The 27,882-nt window shown below is 37.7% G+C and overlaps 1 protein-coding gene across 2 annotated transcripts; it reads right to left on the minus strand.

The window, feature by feature from the left end:
• Positions 1–240: 240 nt before the first annotated feature.
• Positions 241–27,283, minus strand: LOC113054035 (uncharacterized). Of its 2 annotated transcripts, none has more exons than XM_026219311.1 (7): positions 19,042–19,233; positions 11,434–11,530; positions 6,563–6,629; positions 5,976–6,136; positions 4,145–4,724; positions 3,536–3,726; positions 241–3,080 (listed from the first exon to the last, which is right to left on the minus strand). In XM_026219311.1, exons 2-7 carry the CDS (start codon positions 11,528–11,530, stop codon positions 970–972), a joined length of 3,207 nt encoding a protein of 1,068 aa, XP_026075096.1. In that variant the 5' UTR covers positions 19,042–19,233; the 3' UTR covers positions 241–969. The 2 variants fall into 2 exon arrangements, with proteins under 2 accessions (XP_026075096.1, XP_026075095.1); XM_026219310.1 differs by lacking the exon at positions 19,042–19,233 and adding an exon at positions 27,153–27,283 and having other exon boundaries at positions 253–3,080.
• Positions 27,284–27,882: the final 599 nt, after the last annotated feature.

The following is a 27,882-nucleotide window of genomic DNA, read 5'->3' on the forward strand; positions in this document are numbered from 1 at the left end:
TAAGATGCTGTTTTCAATCAGAAGAAATAGAGCTTAGTCGTGGTAGATGCCATATTACATTTCGGTTCAATTCGTCGCACGGTGTTAGGGTTAGGAAGGAATGTCCTGGTTCAATACAAATTGAGGTCAGTCAAGTGCATTTGTAGAGTAAACTAGTAAATAAGCATTATTAAAAGCATTATTAAATCCATAAAAAAAAATTTAAAGTATTTTTTTAAATAAAATTATAAATAAAAAGATATATAGACAAACAACCAAATAAAAAAATTAATATATAAAATGGATGTATATGAATATATATGAATCTTTTTGGCTAAGTGATGGACACACAAGGTACAATGGTACATTGTCACACGTTATTTTAAGGTCCAGTTCTCACTATTAACAAACCATTAACTATGACTTTTGCCTCAATAAACTCCTAATTTGCTGCTCATTAATAGTTGGTAAGTAGCTGTTAAATTCAGGTAAGGGGTTGGATTCAGGGATTAAAGTGAAAAAAAATCTTCTGACTGAACATTTTTCAGGCCAAGCCATATTCCTTTAACAAACACTTTATTTAAATAGTCGAGACCAATAGCGTTTTAAGGGGAGATTAAACCGCTTTAATATTGCCAGTTTGCATATTTTAAAAGCTATTTGTAATCTTTGAAAAAAAATATACCTTGACAAATAATCAACCATCTACCACACATCTTTTCAGTGCATGTTTTTATTTATCTTATAACACCAAACAATGTTTTGTGAAACTCTTAATAATGAACAGGAAAAAAAAAAAAGTAATAGCATCACCATTAAATTCCAAAAAGTGCTTTTTCAAAAAGTGCATTTTCAGTGCATGTTTTATGTTTCTTATAACACCAAACAATGTTTTGTGAAACTATTAATAATTAACAGGAAAAAAAGTAACTGCACCACCATTAAATTCCAAAAAGTGCTTTTCTTGTGCAAATGTCTCAAGAGTGCTTTTCACTTTTTCTGCTTTTTGGCTGTGAAACCATATTCCTGAAGCTTGGCTACACCTGACACCCGTTTTAGTGTTTGACTAGCTACATGTGCAGGAGTGGCTCCAGGAGAGGTGGAGGGGGTGGAGGCTGTAGCAGCAGTTTTGCCTTTAACTGCAGGGGTGGAGGAGAAAGAGGCTGTAGCAACAGCTTTACCTTTAACTCCAGCAGTGGAGGAGGTGGAGACTGTAGCAGCAGCAGTGCCTTTAACTGCAGGGGTGGAGGCTGTAGCAGCAGTTTTGCCTTTAACTGCAGGGGTGGAGGAGAAAGAGGCTGTAGCAACAGCTTTACCTTTAACTCCAGCAGTGGAGGGGGTGGAGACTGTAGCAGCAGCAGTGCCTTTAACTGCAGGGGTGGAGGCTGTAGCAGCAGTTTTGCCTTTAACTGCAGGGGTGGAGGAGAAAGAGGCTGTAGCAACAGCTTTACCTTTAACTCCAGCAGTGGAGGGGGTGGAGACTGTAGCAGCAGTTTTGCCTTTAACTCCAGGGGTGGAGGAGAAAGAGGCTGTAGCAACAGCTTTACCTTTAACTCCAGCAGTGGAGGAGGTGGAGACTGTAGCAGCAGCAGTGCCTTTAACTGCAGGGGTGGAGGCTGTAGCAGCAGTTTTGCCTTTAACTGCAGGGGTGGAGGAGAAAGAGGCTGTAGCAACAGCTTTACCTTTAACTCCAGCAGTGGAGGGGGTGGAGACTGTAGCAGCAGCAGTGCCTTTAACTGCAGGGGTGGAGGCTGTAGCAGCAGTTTTGCCTTTAACTGCAGGGGTGGAGGAGAAAGAGGCTGTAGCAACAGCTTTACCTTTAACTCCAGCAGTGGAGGGGGTGGAGACTGTAGCAGCAGTTTTGCCTTTAACTCCAGGGGTGGAGGAGAAAGAGGCTGTAGCAACAGCTTTACCTTTAACTCCAGCAGTGGAGGAGGTGGAGACTGTAGCAGCAGCAGTGCCTTTAACTGCAGGGGTGGAGGCTGTAGCAGCAGCTTTTCGTTTAACTCCAAGGGCGGAAGAGGTGGAGGCTGTAGCAGCAGCAGTGCCTTTAACTGCAGGGGTGGAGGCTGTAGCAGCAGCTTTTCGTTTAACTCCAAGGGTGGAAGAGGTGGGGGCTTTAGCACAAACAGAAGAGGTGGAACCTTTCTTTACTTTTCTAACCCTAACTGCTGAGAGGACCTTCACAGCTTCCCTCAGTTTCCTTTCCTTTTGCTTGTCAAGGTTCACCTTCTTTTTCTTCAGATGATTTTGGTATGTCTCATAAGAAGACAGGCAAAATCTCCTTAATGCAGGGGTAATTTGCATTTTAGATGCAGTTTTGCCCATTACCTTCATGTGGGACTTGAGAATGGCTAAGCCTTCATAAGTCTCAATGTTCAGCCTAACCCTGTCTTTCTCAATTATATCATCCATCATGTTAAATGATCTTTCGACAAGAGGGCCAGTGAACAATGACAGAAGAGCCTTTACCAACTTCCCTAAGATGGGGAACCTCATTCCTCCTTCTGGCATCTTCATGGCGAAAATCTTACTCCACCAGTCAACATCGATTCGTGCATTGTTCTCCTCAAAGCATTTGGCCTGTGTCCCTAGATCTGTATTAATCTGGTAGGCTCGAACCTCTTCATCCAGTTGACCCAACTCCTCTGACTTCACAGCATTTGGCAAGGCCTTGGCCAAGGTGTTGAATGCACCTTGGACTGATTCATGGAGAATCAATGATGGTGTCAGCGCAGATAAAGAGGTGATGATGTTGTTGTTGAGGGGCAGGTTTTTCAGGAGGAATGTTGCTGCCTTTATGTAGCCTTCTCTGAGAGAGCTGTAGACCTTCTGCACCCAGGGCTTCTTTTCTACTCTAGCCTTGTTTAAGGCAAAGAAGCTGAATCTCCCCACAGACAACCTTTTGTCAGTGTACTGCAGGTCTCTCTGGTGAACATTAAGCTTCAACAAGCCCTTTGCACTCAAAGGAATAGTTTCAGGCTTCATAAATTTGGAGAGAAGTTCCCTAACCAGTAGCAGCATTTCAGCATGCAGCACATGAATCATGGGCTTTTCATGTTGCAACTTCTTCAGGAACACCTGAAAAGTTGGAAGTACACCTGAAAATCACAATAGAACCAGATTAGAAATGGGTCTGAATATTTTATTCATTGATTAATAATCACATTCATAGTAATGTAACATACTCTTCTTGGAATATTACAACCCTTTAATATTATTTTTTAGATTTGTTGTTGTTTATTTTCATCTGTATTATTTAATTGTCTAGTTTTATTTACATCAGTCCTGAAATGTTTTAATTCTGGTTTAATAAGTCTATAACTTACAAAGTGCTGTATAAATAGTTTATTAGTAGTAGTATTAGTATTAGTAGTATTAACCAAAGTGATCTGATTAACAGTGATCTAAAAACTGTATTTATGGTTAACTCAGATTCCATTCCAGGATTCCAAGAAAAATAAGCATATAATAAATATAACAATAAAGGGATTTCAATAAATAAGAAATCTCTGTACTTTTCTTAACACTTAAAGTGAATAAAAAGTGAACATACCTCGATACAAATCAATAATGGTTGTGAGCTTGTCGAACTCTGAAAAAAGCATACAGATGCGTGTCTTTCGTTTTTTGTTGACATCACTTCCGATCCTTGCAGATTTTGCCATTTGCTGTTGCAGACAAATTATCCTGGCCTTCTCATCAGATGTAACTGCAGGCTTATCAAGAAGCTGGTTCAGGAGCCATCTGCATCACAAAATAACATATACACATAAGGATTAAGGAGAAGAAAAAATCAACAATGCTATTTCTAATTGCCAATACTTCAACAGTCATGACATACTTTTTGTGTTTACAGGTCAAGGCACTTCCTTTTCTTTATATAAAGGTTATTTAATAATTTGATTGCATCTGGAATGAAGCCGAGCTTCATTGTTCTAACATTTAACCCTTTGAGTCACTATATCTATAACTTCATATAACCTGATTGATCACTGAGCCATCTCCACCCCTTGGTTTAGATTTGTTATGTAAAAAAAATCCACTAGATGTCTGCATCTTTAAATATTATTAATAACAAACAAAAAAATGTGTGTGTGTTTCATTAAAAATCCAAAAAAAGGCCTACTAGTACAGAAATTAGATGATACAAAAATAGAAGTACCTGTGTTTGTGTTGATCATGAGAAGACAGGACGCTGTAGAAGTGCACAGTCAATGGATCCATAAGCTCCCGTATTCTGTTGCACACATCCAACATTTGCAGGAACCTGCTGCTGATGGGACGTATTAGGCTCTTATTCTCCAAATGAAGTAAGGACTGAAACTCAGAAAAAACTTCTTTCTGTTTGGGTGATTTTTCAATGTCATAGTATACATCAGAGCAAAATTGTTCCACAAATCCCTGGAAAGGATTTAAAAGGGCCTTGGCTGCATTCGAGACCATATGGACAGTGTCTCCGCTGACATCCAGCAGTGATGGATTTTCTCTTCTGACTAGTGTCTCTACTCCAGACTTTTTCCCTCTCATCACACTGCAGTTATCCAACAGTATACCAGCAACCTGATTCCAGTTCAGGCTATATGACTGGAGAATATCTTTCAATGTGTTTGTGATTGTTAAGGCATCTGCAATATTCAGTTTCCTCGAGGCTAGATGCTGGGTTGCCACTTTTCCCACATCTTCATCATAGTACCGAACAAGAACATTCAGAATCCTGTCCATGTTTCCATCTGTTGCCTCATCTACATTTAAAGAAAACATCTTCGTTTTCAGCTTAGATGACAATTCGGATTTCCAATAAGCAGAAATGCCATGTGTGCACAAGTAGGAGGCATGTGCATTAGACATAGACAATCTTGAAAGTGCACTCTTGTCTTTGACAACTGATTGCATTAAATTAACTAGCGGTTGTGAGACTGTGAACGACAGGTCATGCTCCGCTATGAAAGAACATATGCGCACTTTTACATCGCACACACGGTCGGCCATAGATGCATGAATCTCCGTTGTGGTACTTGTCGCACCAGGCAGGGAGCATGTGTACTGTAGAGCACGAACGGCAGCATTGTGACTAGCTTCTGATTGATGGCGAGCTAGCACTTTTTTGCCATTATTGCCATATTTCAATTTCCTGTGGCATACTGTGCAAAGACACGTACCTGGTTGTTTGACTTTTTTAGCCCACGAACTAAAAGGCTTGCCATTCTTCCCAATTTCGCTAAGACAAGCCCATCTCCATTTATTTTTTACACTTTTATCAATCTCCGAAACATCGGAGCCTTCCTGCATTATAAGTGTGTCCATGCTATCTTAAATGTAATTATACCTCAGCCGTAGCCTGACATGTACTTCTTCAAAACTAAACCAAAACCCGGAGTGGATCCATACCGGAGTGATAACAAAACGCTTATAGTGAAGAGAGGAACGTGCATTCGCTCCACTCCAGGCTTTGATCACATCCTCCTCAGCAGGCTGAATACACTTTGTCTTTCCTTAATTTAAGACCTATTTAAACTAAAATTAAGACATTTATTACACTATTTGAGAAATGTAAGCCTATATATACAGCATTAAAATTATGAAAAGTGAATTTAAAACATTAAGGACAGGCGAAAAAGTGTAATTGACGGAAATCCGTCGATGACTCGCTACAATTAACGGAAATCCGTCGTAACGACGGAGAACTTTAATCCCTGTGGATTAAAGGATCTAAAATATGGTCATGCAGAATAAATAATTCAAATGTATTTTATAAGTACTTATAAACAGCCGGTGTGCTAGTAATATGCATGCTAATAAACAACTTGTTAATAGTGAGAATTAGTCCTTCTACTAAAGTGCTACCATTACATCTATTCATTGTGGCCAAATTTTCATTAACATTACATTAAATATGGCAATTATTTAAAGCCTTACCCTTAGTCTATCAAATGAACCACATTGTGAGTCAAAACATGAAACAAGGGAGTCTTGTATCAATGAAGCTGACTTACATCCCAGGCGTAGTTTGATGGAGTGCAGTAAAGTTCCTCGTTCATCATGGCAGCTGTAGTTGCCTTCCATCGAGTGTGTGGCGCTCAGTAGCGCAAGCGAGCCCTTGTGTGTTTGCAGCGGTGTTACTGAGCTCCCATTGAACCGCCATTCCACTGGAGACCTGCCGAACCCATCCAAAACTCAGAGTCAACATCTCCGTCAAGAACCTTCACCTGCTTTCCTCGCAAACCTGCGCTAATCAAAGATAGACCTACAAAATACCTTTAACCGCTATCAGCACCAACTAAACCTGCGTATCGTGTGATGTGCAAATCTTATTTTTGGCACTGGGATTCTCTTGGATAGTGTCTTTACTGGCATGAAATATGCATTTATTTGAAAAACAAGGCTTGCCAAAATCTGAGGCTGGGGAGTCAAGCCCCCCTTACCCATAGTAAACAGCCTCGATGTGTCCAAACCCTATAAGGACTGGCCCCGTGCCCCTACAGAGGGTGGTTAAGCACACTATTACCACTCCTTCCAGGAAAGCTTAGCTCTGGAGTCTAATGGAGATCTAGCAAGGCTTAATATAGACTGGAGAACGTACCCGCCGTGAGCGCCTCCGCATATGAGCGTGACCGTGGAGCCCAATCCACCGAACTGGACATCTGAAACTGAAAGCAGGAGACATGTGATTTCATCAAGTGATTATATTATTACCATAACCAATGTCATTACCAATCAAAATGTGTTTTAATTTAAATGCAATGTGTGGACTTTTTAAACCGATCTCACAGTAACTCATACATATTTTACTAGGTGGCTAATTCGTACACCACACCTAACCGCACCCCTAAACCAACCCCTTACAGATATAATGCAAAATTATGATTTATAAAGCATATACATTTTATGAGCATGTGCGTTATCTGGGATCCAACCCATGATCACATGATTACATATCGTCATGTATCGCAATGTTCTACAGAGCTACATGAAACCCGAATTATGGCGCAGATAAAAGAGTACAAAACAATAACAAGAAAATGTCCTGTTGCCGAAATGGGCGCAATTGTAGTACACTCTGATGGGTCGTATTTCAGGGATTTTTGACAAATGACCTATACGGGCGTATTGTTAGAGAACAGGTTAAACACATGCAATTTATTTCTTTATTTGGCCATTTAGGTTTTAAAAAATTCATACATATATAAATTAATTATTTATGCACAAGTCTCAATTGAAATTTAGTCTAAAGTGAAATATCACATTAACAGTGTACAAACATCATCATGTAAAAACACCTTTACACATGTACGATTGAGACCAAAAAATGGTGGTGAAAGTGTATTTTTTGGCATAGATTATGAAAAAAAAAAATTCTAATTATGTTTAGATATGTATAATTACATGGTAATTATACAGTTTACAATCGCATATACAGCAAAGACTGAGATAAACGCCGCAGACTAATATGGTTTTGTTTACCCTTCAAAAAGAAAATGAATGTGCTACAAAATACTACAATAAAATATATCCAGTAAATAATTAACTAAAATCTACAATATAATTGACCATGGACCACAAAACCAGTCTTAAGTGTACATTTTTCAAAATTGAGATTTATAGATAATTTGAAAGCTGAATAAATATGCTTTCCATTGATGTATGGTCTATTAAGACCAATTTGAAAATATGGAATCTGAAGGTGCAAAAAAAAATCGAAATACTGAGAAAATCGCATGAAGTTATCCAAATGAATTCTTAGCAATGCATATTACTAATCAGAAATTAAGTTTGATATATTAACTGTAGGCAATAAAAAAAATAAAAAAAAAACATTCCTGGAACATAAGTGTGCAAAGAATCATGGGTGTGAAAAGTGTCCATCAGTTGTACCCTTCTAAATCCTTAACTGAAGTGACAAGCTTTGAGCACATCGCTGAATACATGATTGTTCTCACTACAAAGTGCCCTTAAGAAGCAAATTTATCCCATTTGGAACGCAGTGAAAATCTGTGGTTGTTGACATCAAAAGACAGTCAGGCATGTTCTTGGCCAGAATGAGTTGGAAAATGAGCCAGACTTTGTGCTGATATTTAATAGTGAGGCTGAGACTATAATGCAATTATTTTGCAATGTGAGCTTGACTGCATTTCAATGACTTTAAAATATATGCAGCTTGACAAGCTCCAGTTTAAAGAGTTGCTTCCTCAAAACTGCTGCACCGCTTCATCCGTTCATCATTATACAGCTTGCAGCGATTCTATAGCAAGAATCAAGCTGTTTACATTACTGTGCTTTTCTGCCTAGTCAGGTTTCAGTATTTATATCAGACATTTACTGCCAAGAGTTAAACAAAGAGCAAACACACACACGCAGAGGGTCACACACACAGAGTGGCGTCGATCCAGTGTCCAGGGTCTAACTGCGCTCAAGAAACGCTTGTTCTCAATGTCGGCTTTCAGGAAATATTGGCAAAAGCATTTTATTTGAAATCCCACCACATTTCTCAAATTTCTCCCTCCCTGGCCAGCGAAATCGCAGCCATAACACACACAGAGCTGCATGCATTAATTGAGCAATCCATACGCAGGGCAATGGAGAACTTGGGACTTTAAACAGAGATGTTTATTGTTCCACAAAACAAAGCCATGGCTATGTTCCTGCTTTGGATTCAAATCTAATTTTGTCACATGATAAAACTTTTTGCTATCTGCTCTAGTTGTTCTGTATAATACCATCCTGTTTTGTTAACAAAGAAACGCTACAAAGACTTGTGACGAGGTCCATATGCTGGAACACACATCCAAATACTAACAGCAACAGCATTTGAATGCTAATGTGGTTTTATGCTATCCGTTTACTGTATTTTTAATCAAATAAATGCAGTCTGGGTGAACAGAATAGAGTTTTCCTAAAACTTTTTTAAAAATCTGATGAAACAGTCGTTATGCCAAAGATTTTAGGGACTTTGGTTAAAGTTTTGAAAGACAACATTTGCATCTGCATTTGAACAGCTTCACAAACTTAACCACACATTATTGTTATTTCTGTGTTACAGACCTTTTAACCACATGATAGCTGGGGTAAAAGTTTATAGTTTGATGTCTGTGGATCGAGTAAAATGAACTTTTTTAAAAGCATTTTAACACTTGCATGTGTTGAGTAGGATATCTATACCAATGCCTGTAGTTGACGACTAGAAAAGTATTTTCACTGAATCATTAATTCAAGAGATCATTCACAAATTTTCGAAAAAGATTCGTTCAACAAGGAGATTAGTCTTTATGAATGAGACATTTACTATCATTTCTATTTCATATTTCTATTATTTTGTTCAAATTAATATATTTTTGACGAAACCTCTATAAATTATGTTATTTTTGCTTTGGCTGTTTTGTTTTCTTCAGATTTGTGGGATAATCATGATCTCAAGTTTAATTTTGTGACATTTCGTCCACAGAGGCAAGGGAGGCAGTGCCTTCTCAAAAAACTGGAATAAATAATAAATAGTACAAATGAAAACTATGCAAATCTTACAAAATATGAGATTAAAAAGCAGCTCTCCTGAGATGGAGGAAGGTTACATTAGAGAAGACACTGCCTCCATTGCGCTACGATTGGGTAATGTGATAAATCCTGCCTCTTGTTTGTTTTTGCATTTTGGGTTTGTATAAACTTTTGCATTTTGGCAGTTCATTTACACAACAAAGGTGTTTTGGTGGCCTGAAATGCTAACTTTTGAAAAGGGGCAAACAATACCATTATCGTCTCTGTGTAATCCTGAATTTGTGAAAATGGTGACGTCGCCACCCACTGGCCTGGCATGAATAATACAATGTTTTTAGTTGTATTTGTGGATCTATGTGAACAGGGGTCATTTTTACAACATCGTCAGTAAGCAAAACATTTTAAGAACACAAAGTAAAAAAAAAATCAGTTTTAGTACAATTGTTGTGGTGTCAACGTACATTTAGATATCATCGGCTTATTACTTCAAAATTACTGTATTTTCCGGACTATAAGTCGCACTTTTTTTTCATAGTTTGGCTGGTCCTGCGACTTATAATCAGGTGCGACTTATTTAAAAATAAATAATTTGACATGAACCAAAAGAAATAAACCAAGATAAATTAACTAAGAGAAAACATTACCGTCTACAGCAGCGAGAGGGCATGACGCATTTTTGGACTGATGCGATTTATAGTCCAAAAAATACGGTAGTCTCAGCCTCAGACGTCATGCCCATGGACTGTTGGCTGAACGTCTGATGTACAAGGCACACAAAAGTGGAAACATTTCAGGAGTTTCGAAATATTCATCGAAACGTGACACTGAAATGAAACTAACTATGATTGGTTGTTTGTCATGTCGGTCAAATGACCTCATGGGTGGGCCTTGGCCAATGAAATCTGCCATGGATTCCAGAAAAAAATCCTCAGTCTGAAGGTCTGGCTATTTGAGACTACTTCAAAATAAAACTTGAAAAGACCTGAAACCATGATGTGTTTGGGTTTCAGTGATCAATCAGCTTGGTGAATTTAAAGGTACCTCTCGATTTCCGTGAGCAGTGTTTACTGAAATTTAATGACTCTTTAAATGAACAGCTAAACATCAGCTCACAAATAAGATATATCATTTAAATTGTTACTGCCTTGAGTTCTTATTTTGGAATAAATGTAAAACTGCTTGAAAACACTTAGGGTCAGGTCCATGGTCCAAAAGTGTTGTAACTATTTTTATAATGAATCATGTATGTGTTTTGGACATATTGTGCTATAAGCCAATCAGAGTCTCATATCCCATTCCCTTTAAAGGCCAGTTGCGCTCGTGCCATGGCAGATTCATATTTACATGGTGGCATTTGCAAGAATGCTTCTCCAGAGAGGAAAGGAACCCTCTACAGGGCACAATAATAATATTTTACATAGTAATAATTTCATTTTTAATATTTGGCATTTGTGTGCGCTGCTGTATGTCCCTGTTTGAGTGTACGTACGTTGTTCACTTGCCTATAGGCACGTATTACTAACATGCTCTTCAATTAACAAAAACAAATACATATTGCGCCAGACTTTAGACCAGGTTTCTGTTGGTCAAATGCGCAGTCTATTTCAGTTGCCTCAAAATACTAACTATGATTGGTTGTTTGACATGTAATGTCCGCGCAAATGGGTGGAAATGCATTTGATATTTAAACAACCTGGCACAGAATGTGAAAATGAAAACTGCTTCGGGCTGAAACGATTTTTTCTTTGCTTTTTCCTGGTATGGATTAAAATGAACCTTGCACATGCTAAATCTGGTGTAGTGGCTTGGTATATTTTCATTCTGCTTTGTCTAAACAAAGCCATGCTACAGAGACTTTGACAAGTTCCATATGCTAAAACACAAATCCAAATACTAGCAACAACAACATTGCTAACATGGCCAGCTTTCCTGAAGCACTTTGGCCCAAATAAATGCAGATCGTACCTTCATTGGTCCATATCTCTGACTGGACGTGGTCAGAGAACAGGAGGATGATTCCAGTGACTATTAGATCGCCAAGGCATGACACTAAACCGGGCATCTGTAAGGGAGAATAAAACAAGAGTAACTCAAGGGGAAGTACCATTTTAAGAGTTAATGAGTATCATTCGGTGTTAACGGTCCACCTGCTTAGCAACCCGCCAGGTTGTGAAACAACATGATAATGCACCGCTCTAATTTGGATATAGGCAAACAAGACACCATGGGGATACATGCATGATCATCGGATATTTCTGTATACACAGCACAGAGAATCAACATGTCCACAAAGCGGTGAATGATCTAAACAGTTCTGCTGAAGTCTGGGAAGTTATTTTGCAAGTCCATCCGCATTCATTAACTGTTGAGGACATTCTGGGTTATGACGTCAAGTGAAAAAGATCTGCTATCTGAAATATGGCCTCAGGGAGCCTTGAAAAAAAACAAACTGCAAACATTTTAAACAAATCCCGTAACTGAAAGGATACATCTGTCATACAGTAGGTGTAGAAAAGAATCACATGTTGGGATACAGTATGTATCTGTCTCTACTACATCTAGACTTTGCAATGTTTGCCGCTATTCTCTGCAGAACTGCTCAAGTACGGTTCAATTTGCTGGTTAGTGTTTGTGGATTGCAGTCTGCAAGTCATTCCACCGATTTACAGGGGGTCTGGGCTCTCTTTTCTGACATGTTGGAGTTATATCTTTCACTTGGATGTTATAAGATGCACTGAGTAAATACAGCTGGATAAGAAAAAAAAATCTAAGCCACACAATGTGATTATTTTAAAGGGGGTGATTCTTTTGTATACCCACGGTACGTGCGGCTGGGATTTGGCTAGAATGCATCATTTTATGAGAAACGGATACTTCTGAAGCCTGATGAAGAGCAAAGTAAACGCAGGAAACATCTTCACGATTCAAGACCCCTAGTCACTAAACCTCACTACAAGACTCGGAGAGTTCATCAATGGTGGAAAAGTATCGCCAAATGAAAAAGATAAATTGAAAGTGAGAGTTATGAACATTATATAATTGAACCGCAAGTCTTCTTCTCCTTCCTCTTAAATTTTAAATAAATCATAATGCTAGTTTTTCAAACTTTTTATTGAAGGATCAGTTGGCTTTAACTTTAAGAGATTTTTCTGTCTCGAATGTGACATTTATCCATCTTACAAACATTTAAAACATCATTGTCATAACTCCTTACTGCCAACAACATTACAGTGAAAAAATTATGATGCTGAAATTTAAAGCAACACTATTTGGTGTAAGAATTAAAATACAGTTACACTACACATTGTTCCTCAAAGTTCACCTCAATGCTTATTTTTTTTTTTTTTTTACTTCAGAGCATCATCTTCCCATATTTAGCTCCAGACAGAACATAAATTTGTTAATGAAATCACACGGTCTTAATGACTCACCCGTAATGACACATCAACTGCTGTCAGTTTGGACAAGTGCTGTGCTAAACCACAATGCGTGGTGATTTACACATAATCAAAGCAAAAGGACAGCTTTCTATAACTGTATCTTTTAAACTGCACAACTATCATGCTCTTGTAAAAAGAGGCGCACAAAGACAAAGGTAATACAAATAACATTTCATAGTAATACAAGATGATGAAGATTCATGCAAAACACAGGATAAAACAAGAAGCATTCACAACTTATAACTGACAGCTAACTGAAATGAAAAGGGAACTTAAGTAGGGTGAGATAACAAGAAACAGACAGGTGAGGAGGGTAACTAATCAAACACAGGTGAACTGAATTAACTAATCAACGGACAACAGATGAAAACCAAAAAAGACTGCCATGACTGTGACAGTACTCCCAATGATGGTTAAATAATGAACACACATTTAACCCTTAAGGCGGGCATACACTGTGCGATTTCTGTGCGATTTTGGCAAGGTACCAACTCACACTGTACGAGTAGATCGCATGCGATGTAAAGCCAAAGCTCACAATTTTTATGCGCTCACTGTACGGTCTGATCGTCGAGTTGCGATTTGACTGCTCACACTATACATGAGGAATCAACCGAATCAACACGTAGGATCCCTCAGAACCCGGATGTTTGTGGCGGATTCTGAATAAACATGCTTTCCCGGGATAAACGCACTGCTTTGGTGATATGCGCAATTCTGTGTGCTGAAACGTCCCAAAAAAAAAAAATCTAGACGTGCAGGTGGCTCGGAGGCTGAGGCCAATATGGTTTATCCATTTTGCAACATGAACTGGAGGTAAGCAGGCGTTTTCGTCCCTCTTTTTCTATTTTTCTTTGCCATAACTCCACAAGTTTTCCCTCCATCACTTCAGTCCACACTACACGCGCAGTGAGGGAAACGCGGAAAATCGGTTCGTAGCCCTGCTTCAATAGTGCGATACCTCACAAGAGGCAGAAAATCCATCCGACCAACCGATTGCCGGCCGGGAGAGTTTAATCGCCTCTCGTTTCCCCTTGTACACTGCACGTAGACTGCACGACAAAGGACGCACGGAAATTGACCTTAAATTGACCACTGACCTTAAAACCACTTAAAGGCTGTGTGTGTTTAAACTGTGTTTGGACAGTGTGAACTCAGTGTGAAGCGGTTGTTTCAGGGATAAATGTTGGTTAATACTAATGTTATTTTTTGTTGTTGTTGGTATTGGTAAACAACTTTATAAACCAGTACAGTTTTGCCAAATATTCTGTTGTAAGGATGGATTTTACCAAAACTGAATTCAAGATTCCTATCCAGTGATAAAACAATACAATTCACTAATATTCAAGAGAAGAAATAGCACATGATAACAGTCCCCAATGAACAAAAAACTGAAAATATGGGATTCTTAGAATAATGTATCTATTATCATCTGGTATATCGAAAACATTGTAAAATTAAAAGTCATTCACAATTGGAGTCAGATTGAATTATACAGAGAGTCAGAATACAATTTTAAACCAAAATTAAATTAAACTAAGATTATTTTTGCAGAAGCGCCAAAAGTCATACATGCAGGATATATTTAACCATGGATTCAGTCGTTGGGCCAGTGTGTGGACCTTACACTGTCAACACTAAGTGAAATCACTTAATATCAGGCCTTAATTTCAATGCTACATACACACACACACACACAAAAAAGTTATATTATATGCCAATACAATACTGCAATAGCAATACTATAACACGGCATTTCATCTTTAACTTATGTTATTTTATCCTGCTGTAAGACGTGTTTGCTTTCCGAACCTCTCACGAAGCAGATGCACCTGCGGTTCTTTGTGACAGAGCCAAAAGAGCAGAGTTATAATTCCAGCTTCATCAGCCCCCACCAAACCCAATGCTTCGACTTTTCCTCAACCACAAAAATGCACCTTCTCCATGTCAAACCCACAGCGTGAAAAACCCAGAGCTAAACGCTGACCACAAGCCAGTGGTAAATTATATATCAGAGCAATCCCCTTATATATTATTTAGTCTGTGGCCTGTTGTTGTTCAGGACGGCTGGCTCGAACGCAACAAAACGATGGCACATCTGGTGAAGATAAACATAGAGCTGATAATCAATGTTAAAAACAGCCCTCCGTACCCATAACACCCTTCAGCGTTTCCCAACAATACGGCCAGTATGACTCTCGTAGGTTTAATAGTCTTTAAATAAAGAAATACAACATTTACTACTGGAGATTTTTGAGAAATTGATACAAATTTCTGTTGTGTGTAAACATTAGGCTATTATTATTATGTGTTTTATTATTATTTGATTACAATAACATTAGCAATATATGAATATTTTAAAACTAGTGACTGCTGATTAATAACATGCAACATTAATCATGCATGTAACCATTGTCTTTGCATTAACTGCAGTTACAATACATATTACACGAGAATAATAAGGAATACTATGAATATCCTGCAGCAAAACTTCTACAGTGAAAGACTATCATTCAAAGTTTCACATTTTGTTTATATGGCATTACAAGACCGTATTACAAATCGGTACCAAATGTTGCTAAAATTACCATTTATGAAAATATGATGGTTTCTGAGATTTTTTTCCAACCACGAGTTTTCATATATGAATATTCAGCGCCAAAACAAACACACACACACACACACACAAACGCACATATGCCAACCAGATGTTGTGTTTGCATATTTGAGCGATTGAAAAGAAATGAAAATTTACGACTCTCTCACTCTGAAACCTTATAATGCTGAGGCAGCAGCAAACTAGCTTTTGAAAAAGAAGTGTTAGTTTAGTATTATTTATATCCTATTATAGTATGCATTTATATTTTTAATCAGGTTTTATTTGTATATTTTCATTTAGTTGAACTTAATTGAGCAATTTTATGTGTTTTTAAATTTTTAAACTCATCTTAATTATTTAGTTGATAAGACAAAGTTTTCTGTGTTTTGTTGTCGTCATGTAAGTTTTTTTTTTATCTAATACGTATATTTCATTTTATATCAGCTTTATTATAATTAATGAAAATGAGGTTCAAGTTTTGAATGTATCAATAGTTTGCTAAGGTACAGCAGTTTACTCAGTTTTAGGGATGTAACGATTACCTGTTTGACGATAAATCAAGATAAAATTCCCCAACCTTTGAATTATCGTTTAAACTGTATTCGATTACCACAATTTGAACAACTTGCAATAAATAAATTCTGTCCAGCATAAAGCACAGTTTTCAGTAACAGTCTCACTTGCGCACAACATGTAGAGGAGTTTCGTTTTGAGTTAAAACAGGGCGGAAAAGCTGGGAGGTTTTAAAAGAGTGCTAAGGGAATTACACAAATGACTACATAAATAAATTAATTATATGAATGTAACTCGTTCTGACTGTCTTCAGAAACGATTCGATGGCATTTTGTTTTCATCTTCGCTCCATGATGTAATACCTAAAGAAAATCTTCTTAATTGCAGTGCTGCTTTTCCATGAGCGCCACCTGCTGTTAGAGAGTGGATTTACAGAGACTTATATTTACATTTAGTCTTTGAGCAGCTTCTGTCTGGCCGAAGAACAGACCGAATTTGCATGCCATCCTGTCAATTTTGACCGGTTGATGCATGAAAAACAAGCTTATGTGGATTCTACACATTTAAACAATTCAGATAAGTTATCTAGAATTATTTATGGAGCAGATACAATACATATAATAATTTACTAAGCAATTATCATTTTGACTTATATATGTTCTTTATTTGAAGGCTGAGATGTGTGGTTCACCTTTTTATTAAACTTTTTCAAAGCTTTATTTTAACATATATAAATAATAATATAAAACTAGGTGAAGTGATTTATTTATCTGTACTTTTTTAACATCTCAAGCACATTTTAACAATACGACGAAAATACTGATAACCGTGATCATTTTGGTATAATCGTATAATCGTGATAAGAGATGTTCATACCGTTAGTTCCCTACTAAGTTTCTAAGATAGAGTCTAGTGTTAGATGGTGTAAAAAATATAATCAGTATTGCCATTAATGGATGTTAACCAAAAGAAAAGACTGTTGCTAACAAACAAATTATAGTGACTTGTCTTGTATTGTATGCTGTCGATTTTCACATTACTGCATTTTTTGTCTGTCATCTTGTGTCACTAACTGTGATAATATAGTGGTAAGCCCTTTAGTCTTTAGTCACTTATCATTTTGCGGGAAAGACAAAGGAGCAGAGGAGAAAATGAGAGGCTAAGGAGGGTAAGGGGAACTTGGGGGACGCAAGTTGTCTCAAAGTAGGAAAGAGAGCCAAGAAAGTGCGAATGAATGTGAAAGTCTCGCCAACATTTTATGTTTTTTTTTTTTTTTTTTTCAGTGAATTTCAGCATTTGCTGGTTTACCTGCCAATAGTGAGGCCAACTCTTGAAGTGCTGTGATAACAAGTGATAAGAGTCCTATGAAAGACGTTTTCTGATATAATATAGTTTTCAGTGTCAGCTGAGCTCCAACAATTGTATCTCTATCAACTTCACAAGCTTATCAGCCATTACCAATGTTTGTATATGGAAAATTGAATAGGCATTGTTGATACATCCTGTGGCCCCGTTCCTTGCTTTAATAAGAATAATACCTTCTTGAAGTACTTTTTGGTACGCAAACATTTCACAGCATCTTCTGAACGCAGATCCAGGAAACAAGGATGTTTGTCTTTCTTTCCAGCACTAATTATTAAGATCCATTCAGAGCCATGCAAGTCTGAGCAGAGTTTGCAAAGATGACTCATGAAGTAGCATGCAGTCTTTTTACGAGGAAAAATGCAGAGGATGGCTGAAAATAGACAGTGTTCCCTCTTTGGCACATTCCAACTCATCCAACACGCTTGAATGGATAACAGACAGCCTGACAAATGGAAACGCTCACGTGAGGAATGCGATGTATATTTGCCCTGGTTTTGATGAATTCTTCAGTGACAGTAGTTTCCTATCCCACTTGCATGCACAGGCACTCCACCATGAGCATTTAGACTAAATAAATAATCAGTGTGAGAAACGTTTCTCTATTTGTCACTTTGCAAAGGGCAGTAGGACAGAAGAATGAACCTATGACGTTATGTTGACGAAGCTGATGGTGCATTGGACAAAACTGGAATTAAGGTTAATCTCCCAAGCTTAATGAACAGGAAAATAAAATGTGTTTGAATTTTAACACTTGAGCTGGCAGCATCTCACTTTGGCATCAGCTGCTTGATGGAAACTGAAAATAGCTTAACAGAAAACAAATATAGTTGTTCTTAATGCCTTTAAAGTTTACTATTATGAATTTGCATAAAAGACAGTATTTGTGTAATATAAGTCAATGCTAATATATAAAGACCTTTGTCTATCAAAATCAACCAACAAATGCATGAAACTAATATGTAGAACAGAATATATATACTATAAGTATATATGTGTGTACATACACACACAACAGTCTTCATGGCTGTATGTGAACGTCTCTTAAAATATCAGATAATGTGACCTTTAAATGTCAAGGGAAGGTCAGTTCTGGCTTTGCATGTGGTGTAACTGCCCAAAAACTCTCTTTAGTGAAAGAAAAATATGTTTTTACTTCATACGTTATAATTAAACCACTTTTTTTTTTTTTTGTCATTCTTTTTCTTTTTTATGTGAAACGTACATGAAGGTTTTGGCATGTGTGTTTTAGACTAGATTGTTCCTTATTTTCCAATGAACCATTGCTATCCAACCATCAAAAGTAAACAACATACAGTTAGACTACAATAGAATATTATATTAGTTGGCAGATTAATCATTTTGTATCATATTATTATTAATACACTACTTCCCTGTTACTTTAACGCAGTTGCATTTGTGAATAGCTAAACAATGTCTAAACATATTGTCAATGCATTGTATTGGCCAAGCTTAGCTTCTTGGCATGTAACTGAAAAAGATCAAAGAAGCCAAAGAAAATATATAAATTAATTAAATGCATAAAACCAAACATTTCTGCAATGTCTTGCTAATGTAGTTTGACCACACTCATCTTAATAGCCATTTAGGTAAGTTTCGAAAAGAGTAAAAATAAAAAATAAAGGTTTGATTTCCTACTTGTGTCTTGAGTCGAAGTCTGAGATGATTGCATGCGTTTTCCCAGAGTTGCCTGTGCTGCAAGGACACTGCAGGTCTCCAGAAAAAGAAAGAGAGCGGTTCAAGCACATCTTCGCAACAAGAGACGAGTTTCAAGGGATTCAAGGAAAATAAAGCTGCAAGTAATCTTCCCTGTTGTTTGGATGGGCAGAGTTAGCTAAACAGTCCAGGATGTGGATAGACCAGGGACCGTGGCTTGTGCTCTCTCTTCATAATTTGATCGCAGACCACCCAGGGCCCTTCAGATAAAGGTGTGGTTTACAGATAACAGACTGGCAGGGCTTGCAGAAACTGAGCCTGAATATACAGCATTAATCTAAGAGAACAAGTAGGGGTCTACTGAAACGTTGTCCATTTTAGGAAGAGCGAGTTGGAAGGGTTTTTCGTCTCAAGATATGGACTATGTCCAGATGTAAACCCTAGATACAAGATGAAGTCTAGTTGGGCTGGTAGTTTTCAGTCTTATAAAGACACTCTGGAATGTCTGTGTCTATGGGAACAACACTGAAATCATGTTGTGTGCTCTGCCAGCCTGCCTAAGGCAAAAACTCAATGACTCTAACTTCTCCTGGATCTGGAAGAAAAACCTGATGTAACTTTGACTATCACAAATCAGGCAGTCAATCTCCTTTTGGGTTTCACTGTACTGTATATGCAGGAGAGATCATCAAAACCCCAAAACTTGCGTAGACTGTTCAGATTGAATTAACCTCTGTAAAAAAAGTAATGAAAACTTCAATGACTATTCCTTTAAGGAGATTACTCTGTTCATATTTACTTACCTTCGCGTAATTCCAAACCTTTTCCAGTTTATTTATTCCGTGAAACACAAAGGATGGATTTTTGAAGAATACTCTGCCCGTTCTTTTAAATGAAACACTGTTTGTTTATTTGCTTTACGGTAGATTTGTTTTTAAAGAAGACAGTTTGACGCAGGTTTTTCAGACAGATGGAAAGTTAAAGACGATGCAGCGCAGATTCTGACTACATTGGATCCAACAGTAATATCGCACACATAAGTTTGAGTAAGCATGCTTTTATCGTCTGTCCACGACCGTTTGATATAAACTGAGTAGTATTTATACGTTTTTTAACCCAAATGACCCATGTTGTTTTCAGAGTACGTTATAGCAGCTTACATCTGTTATTTGAATAAGTGAAACTGTCAGCCAATCACAGCAGTGGGAGACGACTTCTGAGTCTCGAATGCAGCCTGCCTATAAAACCAGACCGTTCTGAAGAGCGGCTCAAAAACAGGATAGAAAATAACTTATTACTTCTAAATGATGATGGTTTTGATGTTAAAATCTAGCTAATGACATAAGTGGACCTTAGAGAACGTTATTAAAAATGCATTTCATGACCCCTTTAATACGGTTTGGAATGGCGACTGATGAAAAAACGAAAATCTTCTGGTGAACCAATCCTTTAAGGTTTAGCTCAGGCAAAAAGAATCTGGCAAACCGGGTAGACCAGATAGAATCCAAAACAATTATGGTTGAAGGATTAGTAATAATAATAATAATAATAATGCAGTCAGTATCCATAAATACATCAACCTTTCTGCAAGACTCAAGTGTCTCTAAAGAAGTGCAGCAGTAAATGTAGCCTGGGTAATGGGACAGAAAGCAAATAAACAAGCGAGTCGATGCATATTTGGAGTTGCCCACCCCCAACCTCCGTGATATCCTTCTATATGGAGCAAGCTGATGATCTAAGAAGTCAAAGAAAGGAAACGGCATCTCTTTGCGGACTTCTCGCAGTCAACGTTTGTGCAGCTTGACAGATGCAGCTAAAAGTCTTCGCAAAAGAGGCAAATTACGAGCGTTCTTGGACCTGGCTTTGAAAACAGACATCAATTTGGCGTGAAACGGGGATAGGGCTGCGGAGCAGTGCTCTCCACAAGAGCTATCATAGCCACTCAAGCCTGGAATTTCCTCAGGCACTGGCCAGAATAAGATGGCTACCAGATGCCAGCTATTCACTGAGTTTCTGGCCGGCTTCCCGGGCGAATTGCAACCTCAGCCAGTTGTGCTTGAAGGTAGACTGTGCGTGAACACTTACCCTCATTTTACTCAATACAGGATTAAACAAAAAGGACAAAAGCGTCCTCAGCTGATTGATTGCCTTGTTCTGCAGTTCCAAACATGGCCTGAAGACTTGATTACAACTTAGTATGGCACAAACTTTCTCTTGGAAGCAGCGTCTTTCATAGAAGTCATGAACTGGAGCATTCTCGTGAACAACACCAGTCATTTACCTCCAACAAGAGGTTTCCGTATACCGCAATCATGAGTCATGGTTACAAGCAAACTTGGAAGCGTCCATTGACCCAACAACCTCAGCACCGTGTGAAAGCTCTTCGAAAGCAAACGCTCAAGGAATTAGAAGATCTCTCCGCAGATGGACCACATCGACATTGACAGCTCAACAGCAGCATGGCATTTCAAATGGCGCCACAGTCCCGCTGCATGTAATTATGGAGGCCGTACGAGCCAAAGCTCTCTTCGACGAGCTACCACATCATGAACGGCGCAAAACTCCACAAGGCCAACATGTCATTTCAGCAAACGAGCGAAAGCGAATAAATGTCAGACGACACTAAGCCCAGACCAAAAGCCAGTTTCTTGAGTCCTGAATCTGGCTTGAGGAATATGGGACAGGATCCGCAGGGTCTAGTGTCTGGTTTCAACGTCCAATCAGCACCAAGTGAGTCATGAGAGTATAAACCCTAGAAGTGAACTGTCAAGTGCTCGTTGAACGTTCTCCGGTGTCGTTTATCAAGCGGGTGACAGTCTCAGACCGGTTGAAAATTGACACAACTCCCTGCAGAGCTGATACTGTTTGACCCGCTGCACGTGATGAAGAAAAGGTCTCACGGACAATTGAAGATGATCCGTCGGTAAAAGGTTTGCCAAGCATCAAACAGCATGACAGCTAGAGTATCGGATTTTGCCTGCAGGTATATGTATTTGTATATGGTTCCCAAACAGAGGGTAGCGCTCCAGAGGATAAAGTACTTTCTTTGTGCCTATGACTCACACCTGCTGGGAAACGGCACACATATTCTGTTACCACTGTTCCAACATGCTTGGCTCATAGAGAGCCGGTCTTCGGCATGAGAGGGGGGAAGAAAAAATGCACAGCATCCAGACACAAGCACTGCCGCACAATCAAACCTTCTGCAAACAGAACCTTGTTTGACTATCCTTATTGCTAGAAGTCATATGTCTACCAAGCATTGACTTCCTCAAACAGATTACAACATTTGAAACTCCTTATTTTTAATCATTATAGAACTGATTTTTTTTCTTCCCACTTTAAGTAGAAAAAAAGGACTGCTAGCAAAGTCTTTGCATTGCTAAGTCCAATGTGTCTTGTTTTTACATCAACAACAACAACAAGCTATTACAAAAAACTACTTGCAGGCTGATTAAAGCTTTATTTCAGGGCATAAAACATAGTTTGAAGACACTCTTTTGGAAAGACAAAAAAGATGTGTGCATATTTAGAAGATTCTGTCTGTTTTATTGCCTTTTGCATGGTAAATGCGAAAATTCAACATATTAGATGACTTTATGTAAGCAGAATGTCTCCAGATACCATTTTGGGGAAAAGATCTGCGTCTCGTTAAAAACCATTTAGGCTTTATATAAAACGGAGAAAGATGAAATACACTATAAAATGTGCGGCTAGTGGACAACAAACTAAATGGAGCGCGTTGGGCCTATTTTAACCGCTAAATGTTTTACAGATTTGATTGTCCTAACAAAATCCCAACTATTAAATTAAAGATTTTTGTTTCCAACCAAAAAAACTATCCATAGATGACTGAAAGATTTGCGAGAATGAACCCCATAACTAAAGACGGCAGTTTGAGACATTCAGTCCATGGCAGCTTTAAAATCATCTTTAAAGTACACTCCCGCTTTACACATTCAAAACATCTTTCATTTTTGCAAAATGGACAGAAATTGTTGTTGACTCTTGCCCACAGTGATGTATACAAATTTGCACAGACGAAAAACAAAAAACAAAACTGTAAATTTCTGAAATATTACTACAGTTTTAAATAACTGTCTTCTATTTGAATATATTTTAAAATGCAATTTATTCCTGTGATGTGCAGCTGTAATTTCAGCATCATTCCTCCAGTCTTCAGTGTCACATGATCCTTCAGAAATCATTCTAATATTCTGATTTGCTGCACAATAAACATTTCTGATTATTATCGATGTTGAACACAGTTGTGCTACGTATTAGTCTCGTGGAAACAATGATACATTTAATATTTTACATATAGAACAATCTGAACACATCATGCAATTGAAATACCAGATGGAAATGTTTTCAGGTGACCATAGAGCACATATGCAAAAACCAAATGTATGATGAAAAAAAAAGTATGATGTCATTCTGTGGTTTCCAAGGACAGAGCATGTGGATCATTACATTAGAGAAAAACTTAATGTGTACTGACAGAACATAAAAAAGTGAATTTGATATTCAAAACACAAGAATAAGTGCACTTTTTGCACAACGTGCCGTGTCCTGCATTGCACCAACTGGACATCAAAGACCAGGACAAGGGGGCTCTACTTCAGTTTAATTACGGCATTTCCCAACTGCAGGGCTTCACTAGGCCTTGACACTTTCAACTCATAAACAAATCCCTCACCTTGTCCTCACATTACAGTTTCATGGAAAATGAGAAAAACTAAAGCTTCACACTGCATAATTAGTTACCTGGTAACTCTCTAGTGTATATACATATATATTTTTTTGTTTTACACAAGGAACCTAAGTTTGAGCAAATACATATGAAAACATTTAGGCAGCCTAAGCACAATGTATGAAATCCCTACGAAGGCCTCAAGCAAGCGAAGTCTTGGAGCCGCCAAGAGCCAACACACCGTCAGTGTGCCAGCGAGATAGTCGACAACGTCCCCTTCGCTGAGGCCCTTTTCCCCTGACAGAACAAAGAGCACTCAAGTCTAATTTGAAATTGATTACAGCCACTCATAATGCGTGCTGAAATATGCGTTGGAAATGATTGTGCTGAATGAGGAACAGAACTTGGCGGGTCGGAAAAGAGAGAGGAGAGGGGGACTGGAACCACGCATTCCCCCAAACTAACTTTGCAGGACTACTGCTTTCCTACAATTTGGAGGCTTTTGTTTTTCTCACGTTCGCATTCCGCTTCTACAGTCAATACCTGAGGAATGCACATCTGGGCAGATGTTCTCCATGTAGAGTTCAGCTTCTTGAGATGATGGTGTCCCTAATACATGGATAAAGCAAGGCCAGATGTGGAAACTAAGAGAGTGGTTTGTATTTAATGAGTTTTTCAAGAGTAATCTATACATTTTGGACTGTGCAACCAGTGTACAGATGATCCAAGGTTACAATACGCAAAACGATTCAGCACAAATGACTGGAGACACTGACTGTTCACAAACTATTTAATAGCAAAGACCTGTCCAGAAGATTCGAAGCACCGTCTGTCTTATTCTGCCTTATGTACAGACGTACAAACAATTCTATTCAAACTGACAAGCTGCTGTGCTTATGAAAGCACACTGGAGTAAAGTATCAGATGTGCTAAAACATTAGTCTAATTTAAATGCAGACTCAAAACTCATCTGTTTAGCTGTGCATTTATTAAATGAGCACTGTGCAATGTCTGACCTGACTGCACTTTATTTTCTGTATAATCATTTTCTAATCTTAAAATTCAATTTAAAGCTGCAGTCGGTAACTTTTGACGCTCTAGCGGTTAATAAACAGAACTGCTTGCGTCTTGTGGAAGAACATTGTAGCTCCTGGTAAGAAACAACCAATCAGAGCTGCGGTCCGTAACTTTTTTTTGTGTTCAAAGTATACAAAATGTATATAATAAGCGAGTACACCATGAATCCATTTTCCAAACCGTGTTTTTAGCTTGTCCTGAATCACTAGGGTGCACCTATAATAAGTGTTTGTATTCGGACTATTTTAGATTGCTTCGGGGGTACCGCGGCGGAGTAACCCAGTACCTTTGTGATTCTTCATAGACATAAACAGGGAGAAGTAGTTCCGGCTACGATGTTCTTCCACAAGACGCAAGCAGTTCTGTTTATTAACCGCTAGAGCGTCAAAAGTTCCCTACCGCAGCTTTAAATGTTTTAAATAATTTCAACGTTTTTAAAATCCTTGTTTATTGTTGTGATTATTATTATTATTTTTCTTATTATTATTATTATTATTGTATTTTATTTTAGGTAAAGCACTTTGAATTACCATTGTGTATGAAATGTGCTATATAAATAAACGTGCCTTTCCTTGCCTAAAAAGAGTAAGAGAAACAGGGACAATTGTAACACTCAAAACGTAACATCAGTAACTTTTTGTAATGCATTTTGCATAAATTATTTGTCTTGCTTCTTTATGTTGTCTCATTTAACATTTAATCTCTTAAATCGTAAAATATGTCCATTAGACAAAATGCAAACTGAACTTGGGAGGTTGTAAAAAAAAAAAAATGTATAAAAAAGTTACAGAAGTTTAAGTTTACTGTATATAAGGATGTACACCTATTTTTACGTGTACAATCAATATGATAATACATGGATATATTGGAATTTAAAATAGCTAAAAACAAATAAATAATAATACTAATACTAATCAAGGCTATATGTCTGAGTTATGTTCCAAATTTGAAGTTGATAACACAAAAAAAAAATAGGTTCCTGTGAAATCAGCCACCCAAACTCCATCATTTATTTTTTAATGCATTTTCCTGTCCCATATTTTGAAATTTCTCTCACGTGATTATTTCTATCACATAATAAACACCAAATATGGACCATTGAAGACATTTTCAACGATGTGTTTCGTCAAGATTTAGAAAACATTTTTGGTAACACTTTAGAATAGGGAACACAATATTCACTATTAACTAAGAGTTTTCCCAAACTCTCAATTTACTGCTTATTAATAATTAGCAAGGTATTTGTTAAGTTAAGGTGTGGGGGGTAGATTAAGGGATCTAAAATACGGTCATGCAGAATAAGGCATTATATGTGCTTTATAAGTACCAATAAACAGCCAATATGCTAGTAATATGAATGCTAATAAGCAACTAATTAATAGCTCAAATATGGTCCTAAAAATAAAGTGTTACTAAAGTTTTGATTATAAAATATTGAAGCACATTTTGTAATATGGCACTTGACACTGCCAACTAGTAGGAGGAGCCGCTCAAATAATTAAAAAGTGTCATTCCATGGTAAAGCAGTTTTTGATTTCAAAACTCAGGATGAATTTAATGTAGCATTGGCCTTTGTGTACGTTTATAGTTATGTATAACCACACGTTTTACATTTAATTGACAGGTAACGACTGCTAATTTGTTGTTTGAGGCTAATTCAAAATCAAAGAGTGAAAAAGCAAAAACTGTTTCACAATAGTCCATGCTCTCTTCTACAGTGCAGAAGGGATTTAGTCATGTGACACTGGGACAGTTAATGAGCACAACATTGTCCTGTGCACAGCCTACTATTATCAATGAAGTTACTTCTTCATATTTGGTTACATTATTGATCAAGATGATTACTTAGATGTAATGTAAAAAAAAAAAAAAAATGATTAAAAGTATAATGCAAGAAAAACAACTTTTCTAAGACTTAATATATAAAAGTGTTAAAAATACAGATTTATTTCCCAGTCAATTTCCCCGTTTTTAACAGCTGCAGGATAAACAGATTGAAATTACTGTATGCGTTCCTCTAATCCACAATCCTATTACTGTGCATTAAACATCATCACGTATTTAACAGCTACCAAGTGACGTTACACGACGTTTCTTCAGTTTTCCAAATGTGAAGACTGAAAACATGTAGTTTTTTAACATGAGAAACTGTTTATCTTCTGTACAGCGGACACATTTCCGAGCGCAGCTCCCAGAGCACAGTTATATGATCCTCCTCGGGTCGCCAAAACTTTTCTCTCACTTTCACTATGATGCAATTTCAAAAACAATACACCTTTTTTCCCAAAGTGCAACTTTTCAAGTGTTTCTTGTCAATGCTTACCTTACTTTTCTTCAAACATTACACGAGCATTTTGACGCGGTTCCTCTCCATTGCCTTGGCTGCGCTTCACCTTCGTAGTAAAGTCAGAGGCTCGAGCTGCGCCTTCCCCTCCGCGGCACCCATTGGAGGAGAGCTCTGTCAGTCCTCACGCGCTCGCGCCAGCATTTCCGGTCACAGAACAACCCTGGGCGGCGTTCCCAGTGGCATCCTACCATTCTTTACGCACTGTTTTCGGAGTATGCAGGAGTATAGTAGCTATGTCTTCTGCAAAGTATTTGAAGATTCCTGAATTTTTTTTTTTTTTTTTTTTTTTTTTTTTTACATAAACTGTCACCAAAAGAAAGTTGCTGTAGTCACCACAAATTAAAACAAATGACAGAAATAGAACTTATTTCCACACACCTGGCAGGTTATTTTACACTTTGTGATCCTATATTAATTATTATTATTATTATTATTATTATTATTATTATTATTATTATTATTATTATTATTATTTATAGCACTTGCAGTGTAGTAATTTCTGGCTTTTGACAACATTTGCACATATTATCATTGTAAAATGTATAAGCTTTTGGGTCAAAAGAGCAATTACTTTGAATGTCTGTGTGTGTGTGTGTGATTTGCCACCATGGAAGCAACACTACATGATGAGTGTTGCTGTGAGTGTTTTTTTTTATATACAGTATATATTATGATGTTATCACAGACCCCTTGCAAAGTTCATTTT

Source organism: Carassius auratus, chromosome 35 (assembly GCF_003368295.1).
Source record: "Carassius auratus strain Wakin chromosome 35, ASM336829v1, whole genome shotgun sequence".
In the NCBI taxonomy this organism is placed as follows: domain Eukaryota; kingdom Metazoa; phylum Chordata; class Actinopteri; order Cypriniformes; family Cyprinidae; genus Carassius; species Carassius auratus.

What these genes read in the sequence shown, in the direction of transcription:
- LOC113054035 (XM_026219311.1), bottom strand. Translation starts at nt 11,530, where the DNA reads ATGCCCGGTTTAGTGTCATGCCTTGGCGATCTAATAGTCACTGGAATC. An exon ending in CATCAAACTACGCCTGGGAT is followed by an intron (nt 4,725 to 5,975) that starts GTAAGTCAGCTT and finishes CTTTAAATGTAG; the next exon opens with ATGAGGCAACAGATGGAAAC. An exon ending in CATGATCAACACAAACACAG is followed by an intron (nt 3,727 to 4,144) that starts GTACTTCTATTT and finishes TTTGTGATGCAG; the next exon opens with ATGGCTCCTGAACCAGCTTC.